The sequence below is a fragment of the Anabrus simplex genome, chromosome 1 (assembly GCF_040414725.1).
Source record: "Anabrus simplex isolate iqAnaSimp1 chromosome 1, ASM4041472v1, whole genome shotgun sequence".
NCBI classification, from domain to species: domain Eukaryota; kingdom Metazoa; phylum Arthropoda; class Insecta; order Orthoptera; family Tettigoniidae; genus Anabrus; species Anabrus simplex.
Genome location: NC_090265.1, coordinates 579071606 through 579091667, shown reverse-complemented (window position 1 = coordinate 579091667; position 20062 = coordinate 579071606). Strand labels below are relative to the sequence as shown.

General features: G+C 35.6%; 1 protein-coding gene across 1 annotated transcript in view; it reads right to left on the bottom strand.

Moving 5' to 3' along the window:
* Positions 1-10798: 10798 nt before the first annotated feature.
* Positions 10799-20062, bottom strand: part of LOC136870331 (uncharacterized) — a 577143-nt gene continuing 567879 nt past the window's right edge. Inside the window, exons 4-5 of the mRNA XM_067144910.2 lie at positions 17981-18438; positions 10799-12296 (exon numbers count right to left, since the gene is read on the bottom strand). Coding sequence (XP_067001011.2) covers positions 11136-12296; positions 17981-18438 — 1619 coding nt within the window. The 3' untranslated portion in view covers positions 10799-11135. The remainder of the gene's footprint in view (positions 12297-17980; positions 18439-20062) is intronic.

The window sequence follows — 20062 nt, the reverse complement described above, 5'->3', positions numbered from 1 at the left end:
ATTAAAAGAGATGTTTCAGCAGAACTGAATTTTTCTTCTGTCACTAATACATCCAGCACTTCTAAAAGCAGGAGAGCAGACTTGTAAGTGATTTCATCAATAGAAATGTTATTATTATGATTGTTGTGCTATGCCATTGCCTACGAGATATACAAGGCCGGGAAGTGGACCGATAGAAATGCGGGTCGGAAGTAGTTTCACGAATGTCTGCCAGAGGTCTCGACATACTGCTACGTTGCTCATGTGAAATACATTCAATTAATAGTACATGTTGGTTTTTAAAGATGTAAAAATCTACAAGTAATGAAGTTAGGACCACCTGAATGTGATTTAGAGTGATTTGATGTAAGGTAAAGCACATTTAAGTCATATTTGGAATTATTTTAGGTGAAGTAAAGTGCAGTAAATAATAATACAATAAAATGACTTACCATGATCACTGCTCATATCACTCATATTTTTTAAGATCTTCCAACTTAAAGGCTTTGCCCTGAAGTTCTTTTCCAAGTCATGAGCATTGTAATTTTTATGAGCTTCACTGTTGAGAATTGGTTTTAAAAGTTTTATAATGTGAGTTACAGTCAATGCTCTCTGATCACACTCATATTTGAATGCCTCAGTGAACTTTGGAACAACAAAAATGTTAAGTTTCTTTAACTAAATTAGTACTGCCCAGATAACTTAAGAAGTGATGCATAAAATTCAACATATTTTGCAGAAAGTAAACAAATTTTCTTGAGGGGTAGCGTAATTCTCCATGATCTTGCATCCTAATGAGACACATCAGTGGACTGTCATTAGTGGCCGAGGATATCTGTCCCAAGCATGTTTCACAATTAGCCATAAGACCTATCTGTGTCAGTGTGACGTAAAGCAACTTGTTTCACAATTGGAATTTTCTTCCGCAATTCAAAAAAGATAACCACCTATCATGGCCATGGAAGACAACTCCAGAGTGACAGGTTTCACTGAAAAGGCATGATGTCATTCTTAATATCAATAGTGTCTAATCATCATCATCATCATCATCATTTCCCTTTATCCAGCTGTAGCCGGGTAGGGGCAAATATGGTTCCTCTCCACTTTCTTCGGTCTTTCCACCACTCCTCCTCCAACACTGTGTCCCAGTCCAGGTTTCTTTCTATAATGCTGCGTTGGATGGTATCCTTCCATCTCAATCGTGGTCGTCCATGGCCTCTCCTTCCTTGGATTTGCATTTCCATCACCTTTTTTGGCATTCTTTCGTCGCTCATTCGCTTTATGTGCCCAAACCATCTTAGTCGGCTCTTCTCTATTCTATCATTCATTTTTTCCACTCCAATTTCTTCCCGGATTTTCTCATCCTTATTTTGTCTCTTCTACTCTTCTGTATCATACTCCTAAAGAATTTCATTTCGGCTGCCTGTATTCGACTCTCATCCTTCTTTGTCATTGTCCAAGTTTCTGCTCCGTAAGTTGTTATGGGTACGTAATACATCTTGTACATAGTATCCTTTGCTTCCATTGGCACATCTTTGTCCCATAACATGTTTCTTACACTATGATAGAAACAACTTCCAGCTTGAATCCTTTTTCTAATCTCAGCATCCAGTCGAGCATTCTCCATTAATTCACTCCCCAGGTATTTAAACGTTTCCACTACTTCCAGGGGCTTGTCTGCAAGTCTAATCTGACCTTTCCCTTCTTTCTCCCCTCTAATCATAACAAGAGTTTTACTCTTTTCTACACTTATTTTCAATCCACATTCTTCGATCTTCCCATTCACCACATTCAACTGTTCTTGAACCTTCCTGTCGTCTTCTCCCCAAATCACAATATCATCTGCAAATAACATCATGTTCATTTCTCTTCCTCCATATGCTGCTTTTGCTGTTCTCATGATGTCATCCATTACTATTGTAAACAGGATTGGTGATAGAACACTTCCCTGTCTCAGCCCACTAGTTATTTTGAACCAACTTGTCCTGCCAACTTGTGTTTGCACGCAACTACAACATTCCTTATACAATGCCATGATCATTTTTATTAATCCCTGTCCAATTCCTTTTTGTACCAGACTGTCCCAAACTTTCATTCTAGGGACACTGTCATATGCCTTTTCAATATCAATGAATGTCATCACCATATCATTCCCGTACTCCCAGTGCTTTTCCATTAGTTGTCTCATAATGAAAATGGGCTCTATTGTTGACCTTCCACTTCTGAAACCAAACTGATTTTGCTGTATCTGATTTTCAACCCTCAACCTTATTCTACTTTCCAGTATCCTTTCCATTATCTTAGCAACATGGGATATTAGAGTAATTCCCCTGTAGATCTTCAAAACTTTCTTATCACCTTTCTTGAAAATTGGGATGATTATTCCTTTTTGCCAATCCTCAGGGACCTCCTTATTCTCCCAGACATTCCTGAGAACCCGATATGTCCACTGCAGGCCTACAGCTCCAGCTGCTTTTATCATCTCCACTGAAATTTCATCTATTCCAGCAGTTTTTCCATTCTTCATCTTTCTTACTGCCATTTCAATTTCATTCATTCATAGTGTCTAAGTTAATATAAAACTTGAAGATCTTTTAGGCCTATTAAAAATAATACATCAGAAAGAAAATACAATAATAGTGAATTGATTAGTTAGATTACCTTCTAGCATCTCATCAAGTAATTCCAAAACTGTTGTTGGAAGATCTAATTTGTTCTGATCTTTTGATTCTTTCTAACAAATTGCAGCTCCTGTGCTGAAAGCCTGTTTTTTTTACGTTTGAAGGGTCAGATGGAATTATCATGCCCGTAATTAAAATTGTTTCCATGGCATAAATGCAGTACTTCACATCCTTCATATCATGAAATCCGCCTCTTCTTCTTAGATGACTAAATTAAAGTTAAACATCATTACCACTCAAGTTCCGACTTACGATACCGGTATAATGGAAGCCAACTGATAATAAATATTTAATGCACTGCACAGTTGACTTTGGAGTAAGAAGTTTCTTGACTAATTTGGTGACTTTTCACAACATATTTTTGAATTACTTTGATATAAGGAAGAAATGTCTCTTCAAGCTATTTTTAGTCTTTCATCATCTGACTCCATAAAGATAATTTTATCCGCATGTCTTGACATGTAATAGTGGTTAATGTTACATACGTCATTAATGCCATGCCATTTCCTGATATGTTCCATAAATTCTATGATCTTATTAAGAGATCCCATACCTGACACTGCTTCCGAGGCAACAATGGGTAGTGTTTCTAAAGTTCCTGTAATGCATGTAAAAAATAGAAATTTAGCCCTTTGGACATTCATTTTAGAATGTCACATTAGATGAAAAATTACTTTCCTTGCTAAACCACGAATAGGCTTCACTGTTTGCTGCTTTTGTATGTTATACAGTCTCTTAATATGGATGCTTGATCTCATTTTTTCTCATGTTTTTTAAAAACTGGGAATGAATATTCTTCAGCACATGACTAGAGTTGAAACTCAGAAAGAGAGACCCCAATTTTGGTCATTTGGATGCTGCATTTCAGGTGAGATAGTCCCATTGTACAAGTCTTTCATCATATTTACATTAACTGTACGGTTGTCAGCAACCAACCGCAAAATTTGAAAACCTGTGTCTTTCACACCAGACAATACCTTCAAAGTAAATTTGCGCAGTTGTGTACCCATTAATTGGTGAGTGAAATAGAATGCCACAGGAATCTGAAAAGATGCAGAGAGCCCTCGAAACAAAAAGCACAGGAGCCTGTTTGCAATCCTGTCACTAAGGCTAAGTTCATCATGTTCAGCCTCAGAGTATCCTAGAAATCGGTCAAGATTACGATCGTAGTGTACTTAGGGCTTGATAGCCGTATTGTCTATGATAAGGGATCCTAATGTTTCCTCCACACATGTCAAGTTCATGGCTTCATAATTGAGCCTTTATTTAATGAGGGATGTTATTACAGTTTCTCCATTCAAAAGGTCAGCATAATCCTTAAGTGTCTTTTGATGCGGAATTCAGAGGCAGTGAAGTGATCTAATGAATCTGTAGCCTATAAACTGATGTCTTAATATTTAAAATGTAAATTACAAACTCTGGATGATGTTCCAGGTGACGATAGGGAATCTAATTTGCACCCTCTCTGGATATAGCAATTCTCCACTTCTCTTTTAAAATTGGATTGGCAGGAAACTAATGAAAACTCCAATGTTCTCCTTTCATGATGAATCGGACTTACAGTATGGTACACAACAATATACCGTACTTTATAACTTACTTGGAATTCATTTGAACACTAACACTAAGTGAAATCTATACGTAAACGTATTAAAAAAACTTCTGGTCTAGAAAGCCAAGATTAACGGCCGAGAGGATTCGTCGTGCTGACCACAAGACACTTCTTCCTTATATCGAAGAAATTCAAAAATATCTTGTGAAGAGTCACTGAATTAGTCAAGAAACTTCTTACTCCCAAGTCAACTGTGCAGTGCATTAAATATTACCTCGTCGGTTGGTAGGTCAAGGCCCTTCAGGGATGTAATGCCATGGGGTTAGTTAGTTTTGGTTAGTTATTAAAAACACTTTTCTCCATTTATTAATACACTGCAGCACATGCAAACTATAGCACGATGTCGAGACATCTGGCGGTGATACTGCGAACCTGGTTCGGGACAGGTTTTATGCTCAGAACTAGCGCAAACTTCCCGGCCTTTTATATCTCGTAGACAACGGCTATACTCATTTACTCTCACCAGCACCATATTAAGAGGCCTCAAAACTAATTTTCTGTGCATGTGTCTTTTATATCCTTGACTACACTCAACCCCCTCCCCCCCCCCCACCTCAATTTTTTAATATTCACTTTGAAACATTTTGTATTCTGGCTTTATTTCACGATCATTTAAGTTCAATGATAGAATGTTGGTTAACCTTGTAATCTACACAGAAAGTCTGGAATAATCCTTTACAAGAAATTTTATTTCTTGCTACTGAACATAGACATTTTGTTATTGAAGCATAATGTAAAAGAGATTTACAGGAAAAGAATGGTAGTTTGCAAGCCAAGTTGATATTAATAGAGCCAGTAAGACAGACTTCACACTAATTAATTATGGACAGAGAGGGGAATACCTCACACCCACATACCATACCATACCATACCATACCATACCATACCATACCATACCATACCATACCATACCATACCATACCATACCATACCATACCATACCACACCACAATCAATCAATCAATCAATCAATCAATCAATCAATCAATCAATCAATCAATCAATCAATCAATCAATCAATCAATCAATCAATCAATCAATCTGCATTTACGGCTGTTGCCAAGGCGGCAGATTCGCTGTCAATTGTTTTCCTAGTCTTTTCTTAAATGATATCTTTTACTAGCTGAAAGACATTGACTGTTTCAAATGAACTTTTCTTAGATGAACCCTGAGTCACATTTACCAACAAAGCTAGACAACAGTAGCAATAGGATCAATGTTCTGTTCCCAATAAAAAAAGAAAAGGGGCAGAAAGGTTGTTGAAGAAGGATAGAACAAGAGATCCCTCCCTTAGCATAGGACTTATTCAATACTAATTCATTTTATTCCATACTTTCACATATTTGACTTCTTTCCACACTCAAATGTGTATGAAAAATGACACTTTACACATCAGTAGCTACTTTCCATACAATTTTATTTAAAGAGTATCTCTGATTGGTTGAACTCTGGTTTGCTCACCAGCAACTTCTCTGATTGGTTCAAATTTCCTCTTGAGTTGATTTTCTGAATGTCCCCTTTATGTTTCTTATTTGGTCGCTCCATGCTGGTACTTTGTTCATGTAGTGTTGTGTCGATTGTGTTGGTCGTAGCCTCCTTGATCATGCATTATTTGGGTGGTAGCATGCCAAAATCTATGTATATAAGATACCGTAAGAGTTTTGTCTGTACATTGTTCAGAATTTTAAAAGAATGGTATTTCTGTATGAGTCATGTCCACGGTAACAAGGAAATGCACTTTTCAATTTTATGTAATTTCTGTCTGTCTGTCTGTCTGTCTGTCTGTCTGTCTGTCTGTCTGTCTGTCTGTCTGTCTGTCTGTCTGTCTGTCTGTACATGCATCACTAGAAAACGGCTAAAGAGAATTTAATGAAAATCGGTATGCAAAGTCTGGGAATAAGTCGCTACAATCTAGGACATAAATAATTTTATTCACGCTGAGAGAAATGGTAGTTTAGGGGAAGGCCTAAAATTTAATTTTCAAATATTTATGTTATCAATGGTCCTATGTTAATGAAAATTGGTATGCAAGGTCGGAGAATAAATATCACAGAGTTGAAAGAAAACTAAATGTGAAGGCCTACAATATAGAAAGGTCATAAAATTGATCAACAATAACATTATATTGACCATTGTTTGTTGTGATGTGATTTCTGTCTTCTGTTGCCACTCATCTCCAATAGATGGGATTACTGTTGCGTACCGAGTATTTTTAAAAATTTGTTTTACTTCGCACGTCTTATGGCGACGATGGAATAGGAAAAGACTAGGAGTGGGAAGGAAGTGACCGTGGCCTTAATTAAGGTACAGCCCCTGCAATTTTCCTAGTGTGAAGATGGGAAACCATGGAAATCCATATTTAGGACTGCTGACAGTGGGGTTCGAACCCACTATCTCCTGGATACACGTTAACAGCTGCGCGCCCCTAACCGCTTGGCCAACTCGCCCGGTTGTACCGTGTATAACAGCCTGCCTGAACATTGGCGGGAAGTAGCCGGGGAGTTAGATAACTTTCTTCTTTAGCATGCCTTTCCTCTGGCTCATAAATTTTCCGATACTACTGGTACGTAACACACTGGTTCATCATAGCATTCGAGCTGTTCAATTCCTACTCTGTGGCACTGATTGGAATGAGCAGTGTGCACACTTACATAAATAATGGCAGAGGACTGTTCACGGCTGCCTGTGGCCTGGTTATTCCAGCACTGGGACTTTGGACTGTCAGATCGGCACCATAGTACTGTTCGTTAAAAGTGAGGAAATGTGCGGTTTTTCATTTGATCGAGTATTTTATGTAACAACATTGCTTTCAATCACTACATTCGTACTGACGTTTTTGTAATGACCTATTTTAACTTCAGTTAGAAAACCATATAGACAGCCTTTCTGAGAATCCCGTAGTGAAGCACGGGTACATCAGCTAGTTATTTATAAGAAAATACTTAATTTAAAATAAATTTATCATACTTTGAAATTAAATATTTTGTATGCAACAGACCCAAAAGTGGTAAGTCGGCTGTAGTCAAACAATTAATTTTTAAAATATGGAGATAGGTGAGGGACTGACCAGTTGGGTTTTTGTAACCACATTGTGCAATGCAAGTCTGACATGGCTCTGAAACTACAGATCCTATCTGAATGGTTGAGGAACCATTTGATTGGAAATGTGGGACACGATTTAAAATGTGGCACTTGGTGGGCCTCAATAAAATATGCAGGTTGAGGGGGAAGTTTCTAATCCACGGTTACTTATGCATCGGCAAGTCACGCGATCACTTGCATTGTTAGGTGGAACCTAACATCTGTATTTCTCTTATAAAAATCATTAATTTTGTATGTTTATTTTTGCTTTTATTTTATTTTAATGTTTTTATTGCATATTGATAATTTTAACATGTTTTAAGATTTTTATTGAATATGACATACAGTTAACCTTAAAATTACATTTATTTCAAATGAAATTGCACCAACTTATAAAAGTAGCCCATAAATGTATCAGCTTACTTACTAAATCATAAATACAATTTGGAATATTAAGTCTACAGTATATTGGTTTACGGTCTAAAAGTTAGGTTGCTTTATCCTGTGGTATTAATGTTCTTTTCAGCATCTTCACACAAGCAACGCATAATTATTCCCAGGATAACTCATGTGATCAATGTATATTTCATTTAAACATTGTTGAAACAGATATATCTGAGCTTTTCCATCTGTGATCCACAATTCATCTGTGATCAGGTGTTGACCTTTCTTAACATATATTAAATGTACATGCCGTAAGAAAGCATTTATTTCTTGAAAGTCAGTATCCGGTCAGTCTCATTCACAAGTATATTGTCAAAACATTACAGGTAACTGCTGGTTTGTAAAAACAAAATCATCCATAATCAAATTATCAGGGAAGAAAATCTTCCAGCAATCTAATACAATTTTTTGATCCTGAAATTATCGAGCTACACTTGGTAATTTCTTTACCAGGTTTTGTTGCACTGTTTTGCTTGGGGGACATTTGTGAATGTTCCATCAGGTTCCATCTTTGCCAGTATAAAAAGCATTAGTTATTCTCTGCCGTTCACTTCCAATCTAAATATTCTCAGTAGATATTTCACTTTCACTTTCATCTGACTGTTCTGAAGCCATGTTGTGTTCACTGTGTTCACTAACATCATCTGTATCAGATAATGGAGATGATTCTTCAATACATTCTTCTTCTAACAATCAGCCAATAATTTACTGGCTTTGACTTACACTCATATTGCTGGTGATAATGACAAAAATCAATCAGATTGTAGAAAATCACACACAAGTGATCACTCATGCTGTTAGGTCTCCCCTAATGCTACTCACTGGTTACACACACATGACCGCTCGCATTGTGAGATAGCAACTAATACAATGCGTGACATGCTCATTTCCCCACGTTTTCCTCCCCTTCAAAACATCACAGCTACTACACAATTACATCATGGTGTGCTTAAAGGACCGAATGAGGCATTCTCAAATGGACATCGATTCAAAGCTAAGGACAAATGAATTGTAGCAAAGTTTGTAAAAATGTTAGATTGAACCTCATAGTGAGTGATCGCGGGTTAATTAAGTGATGATTTTGAGGTATATGATTTGGTTTGTGAATAATAAATGAAAAATCCAAAGACATACAAGGGTGATTAAGATATCTTAATAATAGAGCATTTGATCCTTACATCTGCATAACAAAATGGTCCAAATCCCCAAAAAATAACATGGCAAGGGAGGGGCCCAAAATTTGAAAATATAATTTCTTGAAAAATCTAAATATCAATTCCAAGCCCTCATGTGGGCTACCAATAGAAAGTTGTCTCTAAGCCTGAAACAATGGTGCTGCAACAGTTGCCCTATGATCCATAGGGACAAAGTTATAGGTTACAGGGCTCAAAAATGGTGAGACGGACATATAACATTACCAGTTATCATTGTTGTTATTGGTCTAGAATGATACAATTCACGCTTTCTTGGGCTATATAATTAGCTATCTGTCTCTCTAGGTAACCAACCAGGTAAGTTAGTTCACAATAAATAACATCAATAACATAACAGCCAAAACATGTCTTCCTTTTCACACCCGGGTGTGAGCACATGATTTTGTTACATTAAGGTTTGAATGTATGTTACCTGGTTTTGTAAATGTTGTCACGCCAAAATCAGAATGCAGCAGAAATACTGATGTGTGATTAAATTTATGATATTCCCTTTTAAGTTTTATATTACAGATATACCTCAGGATATTGTTGACTTGACTACAGAATCATTATCTTAGATGTGGAGCTTCCACGGTGTGTAGAGTTATTATTTTAGTTCTTCTTCCAGGTTGAACCGTATTGTTTTCTGTACATTCCATACAGTTTGCCAATGTTTTGAATACATTGCAGTATTCTTTGTAAAGGTGACTGAAATACTCCTGCCTGTCTGGGAGACTGATTACCTCGGATCGAGTAGGAGTATTTCAGTCACCTTGACAAAGAATACTGCAATGTATTCAAAACGTCAGCGAACTGCACGGAATGTACAGAAAACAACAACATGGTTCAACCCAGAAGAAGAACTAAATAACAGAATCATCATGTCTTTTATGAACAGTGTATTAGACAAAGACAAGATATTTACTTGCTGACTGGTGACTGAACTGACAGCTTAGCCTATCTTCAGTTTTTCTTTGTGCTGTGAATAATTTTGATGCCACTATCATCCTAAAATTCAAATATACACTTCTTGAATACCCTTTCCACAATTTTGCAATTAATCAATTAAACATATTTTGTTTGCAAATGGGATATTTTCTTTGGTGAAAAAATTACAAGGAGTTATAAAAGCAGGAATGACAGTAAAACAAATTGAAAGTATGTACATATTTACATAACCCATAATGTAAAATCAAAAATACTCATACTATGGTCTCCTGCTTTTTCTGGCATGATCTCATTCTACCTTTGAAAGAATGCACATCTTTTGGCTATAGAAACAGTTTGTTGGTCCGATTTTAGCTTTTGTCTGATTTTGCATGGAATCAATCAATTATTTAACAGCATCAAAGTGAATTTTATCTTTAGTATTGTAGCTTGAAAGATGTTCCAGAGATAATAATTTACTGTTTTAGGAATGAAATTTTATTTGTAAAAGAGATAATAGTATTATCATAAGTAAAATGTATGAAACAATAGTTTACAAATTTATATAAGAGGTTAAAGGTTAAAATGAGTGCTTATGTGAGGAATAAATGAGACTGCATATACTGAATTATTTGAACCCATTTCTATCATAAAGCAATACCAGAGCTATTCAATCATCAAAGATTGATTCCCTGATTCCCTGATTGACTGCTCCCAATACCAAACTAGTAAAATTATGTTTTGTCACTCTTATGGCTGATTCTTCAGCCAAGATGACTAAAATGGCCATGTCTACATTCAACCTACTTCATAAAAAGTAGGTACAGTAACAGGATGTGAATGGCAAAAACAGCATTCAGGATGTGGTAAAATGTTGCTTTGCTTTCAGTACTAAAGTACATTATGACAAGTTATATCTTTCATAGCTCACTCTGACACAAGAAAATGTGGCCTATTCATGAAACTCACCTGCAGTCTGTACCGGTATCTTCTACTATAAAAACACCTGTCTGATAGCATCATATCACCGTAAGATGAATAATATAGTCACTGAAAAAAATATAATCATATTTTACTTCTGTATTAGGCCACTACTTTCCTGGAAGTGCAGCATAGATTTATTCAATATAAAGATACTGTATTTTTTCTAAAATTTCTGTTAGGAAATTCTGATTTCAACAAACAGTTCTCATGAAGGCCATTCATAGCAGTCTTTATTTAGTTATCAGTATCACTGAGTTCAACTATAACGGTCTCACTTCTAACTGTATCTTTAATAAGGTCTTCAGGATGGTCTAAACTTCCATTCTCAATTGAATCAGTGGGGGTATCTTTCTCTAGAATAACATCATTAATATTTGATAGGTCTGTTTGGTCCACATTGCTAGGTGAAGCAGTCCGACTGTTTCCTGTATCTTTAAAATCTTGAGGAGTGAAATCTTCATTACTGGTCCTTACATATGCAAGCTCATATTCATGTACACTAGAATCTTGACGGTGACTAGATTCATCAGTATTTGATCTTGATATTGAAACTGGGGAACGACTGTCATAAGAATGTGGTGATAAACTGTGGTACTTACACTCATCACCATTTGATCTGGGATAGTATGGTTTTGTAAGTGATTCTCTTCGTCGACGATTAAATTCCCCTGCAAGAGATTCTCTTCTATGCCTAGAATCATCTGCCATCGATCGTGAATGGTAGAGTTTAGCAGATCCACGACTGACTGAATCTTTGCGATATTGATATCGCTGCGATTCTCCTGTATTTGCCCGTGATCTAGGATGTGCCATTCTTGACTCATCAGTGCTTGACCTCATATAGGAAATGCCTCGTGTAAGGGAATCTCTTCGGCTATAGTAATGGTATCTAGATTCCCCAGTATTTGACCTGGATCTTGGGTAAGTCACATTAGAATCATTGGTGTTTGAGCGTGATATATAACCTGACAGACGTGGGCTGCAGGAGTGTGGGCTTCGATGTTCACCACTGGCTTCATCCTCTTCTACTGGCCTCTGCCTCACAAATAGATGTCTCCTTGCAGTTTCTGAGCGCCGCGACTGGTCTGTGACGCGTAAAGTAACAGGACAGTCATTAGGTAGGTGTAAGTCCATTGCCATAGATGTCTGGGAACCACTTGCACCAGCACTGGCACCTAACTCTAAAGACTCGTGACTTCCTCCACTGTGAGCACTGCGACCACTGGCTTGTCGATGAAGTAGTAACGGAGGTGAATAACATCCACTATAGGCAGGATTATCCATAGATAGTGCCTGACGCTGAAGCAGGAAAGGACTCAGAAGGGCACATCCTCCTCCCATGGGATGCAGAGTATGGCTGCTTGGCTTCGGCCTCACCTTAGGTGATAGGTGACTCTAACAACAAACAAAACACTTGTTCATTATGATAATAACTTAACTTGAATTTATTAACCAAAGATTATTTTTACAGTGAGAGTTCAGTGAAAATATTTAATATCTCAGGATTTAAATCTAAAATGCTAATCAGATGTAGTTGTTGACACAAAGCAGTTACAGACTAATAGATCAGAGAATATTTAGGCTTTTGACTTCTCATAAGCCTTATCAAAATCCATATCCACTTTGTAACTTAGAGAAATAAGAAAAAAGGCATTGAAGAACACTAATGTTCTTTGAAGTTAGATAACTTATCTTGCAATGAGAAGTGATAGAGTACACAGAAAATAAGAGCATGAAAAGGAACGCATACAAGGGCAAATATAATGACAGATCCCTCATCTCACACTGACTTGTCATTGTATTTGCCCTTGTATGTGTTCATAGGATATAAACTTCATGGATTTGATCCGTATTGAATTGTGATCACAATAATGATTATTAAATTAATGTCATAATGGTCCACCTTTTCAATACTATAATATGCAATATTTTTAAATTACATTACAGTACTAAACTAGTCCCTAGTTTAGTAATGCAATATTACATTACTAAACTACTCCCCTAGTTTAGTAATGTAATCTATATATATATAAAATAACATGTCCTTACTGACTGACTGACTGATTCATCATCGCCGAGCCAAAACTAGTGAACATAAAGAAATGAAATTTAGAGGATACATTTATATTACAATGTAGGAGCTCACTAAGGGAGAATTTTTGGATATTCTGTCGCTAAGGGGGTGAAAAGGTGGGTGAATTTTTAAAATGAGTGTATCTATATCTCAAAAACTTAACAGTTTAAAGATGTGAAAATTGGTATTTGGAATCTTCTTTAAAAATAAGGAAACACGTATTTTTTTTGTTTTTGGAAAATCCTCTTAAGGGGTGTGAAAAAAGGTGATAAAGGGGTTGAGTACCTTTCATGAGGATACTTATATCTCAAAAACTGAAAATGTTACCATCTTGAAAATTGGTATTTGAAATCTTTAAAAATAAAGAAACATTTTTTTTTTGGAAGATCTTTTTAAGAGGTGGGAGGGGTAAACAGGAGTCACAAATGGGGTGAATTTTTAAAATGAGTACATCTACAATATATCTCAAAAACGTAACATGTTACAGACCTGAAAATTGGTATTTGGAATCTCCTGTAAAAGTAAAGGACACACATAATTTGCTTTCTGAAAATCCATTTAAGGGGAAGTGTTAAGCGGGTGAATTTCTAAAATGAGCAATCTGTAGTATATCTCAAAAACTTAACATATTACAGAAGTGAAAATTGGTATTTTAAAATCTCTTTTATTAATAAAGTAACACATATTTTTTGTTTTAGGAAAAAACACTTTGGGGAGGAGGGGGTAAAATGATTGGAAAAGGTAGAATTATTTTTATTAGGATGCTGGTATCTCCAAAACTGAAGATACTACAGACATGAAAATTGGTATTTGGATTCTCCTTTAAAAATAAAGAAACACATTTTTTTTTTGGAAAAAAGCACTTAAGGGGGGAGGTTAAAATGACTTAAAAAAGGGTTGAATTATTTTTATTAGGATACTGGATTCTCCAAAACACATATTTCTGTTCTCAGAAAATTCAGTTAAAGAGGTTGGACTGAAGGTGTTACAGACATGAAAGTTTGTATTTGGAATCTTTAAAAATAAAGAAACACATATTCTTTTGTTTTTCGAAAATCTACTTATATATGCTTTTATATGAAACCGTTTGAATTATGAAGTTAAAATTTCAAATGATATAAAGGTAAAATGACTGAAAATGTGTTGAATTATTTTTTTATGAGGATACTTATACAGTACCGTGTATCAAATACTGAAGATGTTACAGACGTGAAAATTGGTATTTGGATCTCCTGCAAAAGTAAAGGAGCACGCATAATTTGTTTTTTGAAAAACCACTTAAGGGGAAGTGTTAAAGGGGGTGAATATTTAAAACGATCATATCTACAGTATATCAAAAGAACTTACCACATATTACAGACATGAAAATTGGTATTTTAATTCTTTTAAAAAACACTTGGGGGGGGGGGGGGGAAGGTAAAATGACTGAAAATGGGTTGAATTATTTTTATTAGGGTGATGGTATCTTCAAAACTGAAGATATTACAGATGTGAAAATCGGTATTAGGAATTTCCTTTAAAAACAAAGAAACACGTATTTTTTGTTTCTGGAAAATCCAATTGGGGGAAGATAAATGAATTGAAAAATGAGTTGAATTCTTTGTTTGAGGGTACTTATATTTCGAAAATGAAGGATGCTCAGATGAGAAAATTGGTATATGGAATATCCTGTAAAAATAAAGAGACGTATTTTGCGGTGAGGGAGGGTTTGGAATCAATTAACGGGGTGTAAAATTAGTTGAAATATTTTTATGAGGATACAAATAAGAAGTGGACTTAAAACAATACACCCCTAAGGGGTTTTGTATGGGGGATGAGGAATGATGACAAAAATATGCTTTTATATGAAACCGTTTGAATTATGAAGTTAAAATTTCAAATGATATCCCAGGCGTTAAATAACACAAGGTTTGGAACAAATTTTACCACTCAGAGAGTTAAATGGGGGTTAAGATCTGAAAACAAATATATTCATTCCTTCCTCAGAAATGGTTTAACGTACAAAGACAAAATTCCAATGCCAAATCCTAGGTATGAAGTAGGAAATATGTTTTAACATTCCAACCCTAAAGTGTTAAACAAAGTTAGCTCCGTAAACAAAATTATTCATCCCTCCAAAACTGTTTGACATACAAAGTTGTAATTTTACGAAAAGGGTTTTCTTTTGTATCCTAGGTGTAAAATATCGTGTACTTCAAAATATTTCTCCCCTAAGGGCTTTAGATGGTGGTTGACCCTCAAAAACACAATATCCATCCTTCCGACACCCTTTCAGGTATTAACTTATTTAAAAAAAATGAAGGTTGGTCTTCTATACTCCAGATGTTAATAAATATTTAAAAACATTCACCCCTTAAGAAGCATTCATTTCTCCATTACTATTCGACGTACAAAATCAAAATATCACAGATTGGTTGCTTTACATCCCAGAAGTTAAATAAGATAGGGTTTTAAACATTCAAATTCTTCCGTATGTATTTCAAATGAGTGTTAGATCAGAAAATAAATAATCATTCCCCCAAAAACGTTTGACGTACGAATGGAGGGAGTATTTTACAGGCTTAGCTGATAGTGGATTCTCCAAAATGTAGAACTTTGAATAATAATTTTCAGTTTAAAGCCGTAGTGAAGCACGGGTATCTTGCTAGTCTATATATATAAAATAACATGTCCTGACTGACGGACTGACTGACTGACTGACTGACTGACTGACTGACTTACTGACTGACTGACTGACTGATTCATCATCGCAGAGCCAAAACTACTGGACATAAAGAAATGAAATTTTGAGGATACATTTATATTATAATGTAGGTGCTCGCGATTTTTGGATATCCCGTCGCTAAGGGGGTGAAAGGAGGGGGGGGATGAATTTTTAAAATGAGTGTATCTCTATCTCAAAACTTTAAAAGTTTACAGATGTAAAAATTGGTATTTAGAATCTCCTCTAAAAATAAAGAAACATGTTTTTGTTTGTTTTTGGAAAATCTCACTAGGAGGGGTGAAAAAGGTTGAAAAAGGGGTTGAATGCCTTTAATGAGGGTACTTATATATCAGGAACTGAAGATATTACAGACCTGAAAATTGGTATTTGGAATCTCCTTTAAAAATAAAGAAACACATATTTTTTTGTTTTTGGAAATATCCAATTAATGGGGGTTAAACAGAGTGACAAATGGGGTGAAGTTTTAGAAAGTCTATATCTACAGTATAACTCAGAAACCTAAAATGTTACAGACATTAAAATTGGCATTTGGAATGTCCTTTAAAAGTAAAGAAAGGTGATTTGTTTTTGGAAACTCCACTTAAGGGCAACTAAAAAGGGGGTGATATTTTAAAATGAGCATGCCTACAGCATATCTCAAAAACTTAACATGTTACAGAAGTGAAAAATGGTATTCTTAATCTCTATTGAAAATAAAGAAACTTTTTTTTCAGAAAAACCACTTGGGTGGGGGGTAAAAATGACTGAAAATGGAGTTGAATTATTTTTATTAGGATACTGATATCCCAAAAACGGAAGATGTTACACACATCAAATTTGGTATTTGGAATCTCCTTTCAAAATAACAAAATATGTATTTTTTATTTTTGGAAATCCACTTAAAGGGTGGGGGGGGGGGGAGAGGGGGAGAAAATTGAAAAATTAGTTGAATTATTTGTATGAAAATACTATTATCTCAAAAACAAAAGATGTTGCGGACGTGAAAATTGATATTTGGAATCTGCTTTAAAAGTAAAGAAATATGTATTCCTTTGATTTTGGAAAATCCAATGAAGGAGAGGTAAAAGAATTGAAAAATTAATTGAATTGTATGAGGATACTTACATCTAATAAAAACTAAAGTTGTTACAGATGTGAAAATTGGTATTTGCATCTCCTTTAAAAACAAAGAAAAATGCATTTTTGGGGGAAAATCATCTGGGAGGCGGGGGTGGAGTTGAATTCCTTTTATGAGGACACATATCTCAAAAACTGAAGATGTTACAGCTGTGATAATTTGTATTTAGAAGATCGTTTACTAATAAATTAACAAGTATTTTTTTCTGGAAAATTCACTTACGGCAGGGTGGGGGGAAGTGTGAAGGGAAGTGGAAAAAAGGGAATTCTTTTTATGGGGATACTTATATTTCAAAACTGAAGGGTAACAGACATGAACATTGGTATTTGGAATCTACTTTAAACAAAGAAACACGCCTTCCTTATGTGGGAGGATCAGCTTAACGGTGGTGGGGTGATAAAGGAGTTGAGACCATTTGATTTTACTGTTCAAAATGTACTTGATTCTGATCACAAACTGATCATTTTTAATCTTTCCTGGGTTTGAATTCAAGAGCCATTTTTTCCTTTGGAGGACTTAAAGTTAGATTACAGTATTCTGGCATATGAATAATTTAAACACATTTGAAATAAATGATAGGAATGATATTGACTATATGCAATTGTTCACCTCTATAATAAGGCCAGTAATGCACGGAAGTATGTCATTCGTATCGCCAGAAATCCCATGCACTTGTCTACGTGCGACAATGGTGCTGGTCACATTGTCAGCAATGATAATGGCAGCAGATGTAATTTACCGCCAAGTAGTGGTCTTGCATCTTGCTGCGGTTTCCAGAACAATAATAATAATAATAATAATAATAATAATAATAATAATAATAATAATAATAATAATAATAATAATATTCTGAACCATCGTCAAAATGTGCAGACCACGCTGGAAACAGGTCCTGGCTGGGTAATGACTACTAATGCAGTCCAGTCGCGGGTTCAGAATGGAAAATTCTAAGTTTCCATGGAAGGAATTAGATATCTGGAGTTAGCCCGGGAAATACGAAATTGATTGCTGGAAAGAAAAAAATTGTAAAATGGGAGGAAATTTGCCATCAAATTGTGAATTTTGCAAGATTATATATATATATTCTGGGCAGAATTAATTAAACTACAATCTCTGTTGTAGGCTAAGCATGATTCTCTATATTCTAATTTCTGTAAACTTACTTGTGGTTTAGCTGCTGGACTAGGTTGAGGACTACCTGTGCCTGTTTCCAGAGGCAGGTTAGGAGCCGAGGGACTTTTGGTAATCCCTGTTACCATGGGTTGACTGCCGAGTCTCTTGTGCGAGTTGGATGACTCAACAGAAATTTGCCGCTGATGGAGTGCTCTTGAGAACTGTACAAAGGCAGCTGTGAGGGCATGGCGGCCAAGCGTATCACTACCAGATGGTGAATGTTGGGTGTTGCTAGGCACACGGAACAGCCCAAGGTGGTTATCCCATTTAGTCTGACTACTGGTTGTTCGTCTACCACTGTCTGCACGACTTGGAGGCAGGGGAGTATGTTTACTGGGTACAGGACTCAGCTTCTGATTATTGTTGAATTTAAAACGTGCAGGAACTACTTTTGCAGCACTGTCCCGTGCCTCAAAAGTCATCACACAGGCAGCAACTACTATAAAGCCTGTAAAATAAAGAGTAAAAAGGAATTAAAAATGATATACTGTACAATTAGTATAAATTAAGCACCAAATGATTGTCTGTTAGGTTATCTGTCTGAAGGCTGGTTGGATTCTCAAATAGCACCACCAAAGGTTATGAGGTTAAAGGAAAACTGTAATCATAGACATCCATAATTCTTCATGATTAAGGAATATTGTAATGTATTTTATATTGTATTATGAAAGAAAGAGAAATGATGAGGCATTGTTTTGCTCGTGGGTTATTAAAATAACTACTTAACATTCTCTATTTCATAAATACATTCCCAGGAAAGAAGCACAATTGTGGAAACAGCCATCACATTGTTGCCTTCCTTAATTTTCCTTGCGAGTTGCTTTGGTACCGTACATGTAACACGTAATCTGTTATGCTGTGAATCAGTGGCAGATTATCACTGTTGAAGAGATGTCATCTATTTATTTGTCTGTGTGTTGTAATATTCTTGTATTGTACAGCAGTTGTTACTGAGTATTTTAATGCTGTGGTGTGCAGTGATTCATCATGGCATGTCTTTTACTGATACAGAAATTTGCTACAATTTCTATTAATCCTCCAAGTGGCAAATGCCTGATATCAGGCATTTTATGCATTTGTCCAGTGGCAATGCCTGATATCAGGCGTTTTGACATGCTCTTTATTTTATTTTGGTAATTGAATGTTTATTTATCGAAATGTGCTAATTACGAATCATTACAAGATTTAAAGATAAAAATTTCATTGTTCCATATTGAAATTATTGATGTTAAAAATTAAATAACTGGAAAGGAGGTTCAACCTATTCAATACTCAAAAGAAAGAAACGTAGCAATCACATTTCTATTTAAATGGGATCGGTTTCGACCTTAGTCTAGGTCATCATCAGCCATTAAATACAACAGATTCTCTGCCATAGGACAGCACATACAAGACTCCAAACATAGTTTCACCAGTATTGACAATGACATAAACATACTTAAAATCATTAACAAAGGCCCCCTCTTAAACATTACTGAAAATTGCTTTATCCACCTTGACCAGTACTTCAACCCTAATTTCAATTTAAACGACATTTCTGAAAAACCCAATATCCTTTTTGACTTCCTAATTCTTCTTCTCAAAAATTCCAAATTCCAAAACCCCAATTCTATTTTCCATGTCTTACATAGTTCCCACCCACATTTTCTACCTCCAATAACCCACCCTCCTAACCCACCTTAAACTACCCCTCCTTCATTTCCCTATCTTATCTTTCCTCATTACCATCTAACTTCAATTTCTTTTATTCTTTCTCTTATTTCACTATCACTCTTCCTCGTTTAATTTATTCTCCTCTTTCAAAAAAAAAAAAAAAAAAAAAAAAAAATTTGTCTTGCGCCAACTTCGACTACTTCAATCATAACCTAAAAATTTTTTCTTTTTAAAAATAGCGCACTGTGCATATAAGTTTTCATTTGTTTTCCGATATTGCGCTTTTTACTACATTTTTTTCTTCTCTCTACAATTGTTTTTTCAAGTCAACTGTTTACCAAGAACTTAACTGGAGTACGGGTGCTCATTCGGTTGTACTAATTGGCGTCGTATATTTTTATATACGTACTTGGCTTCCC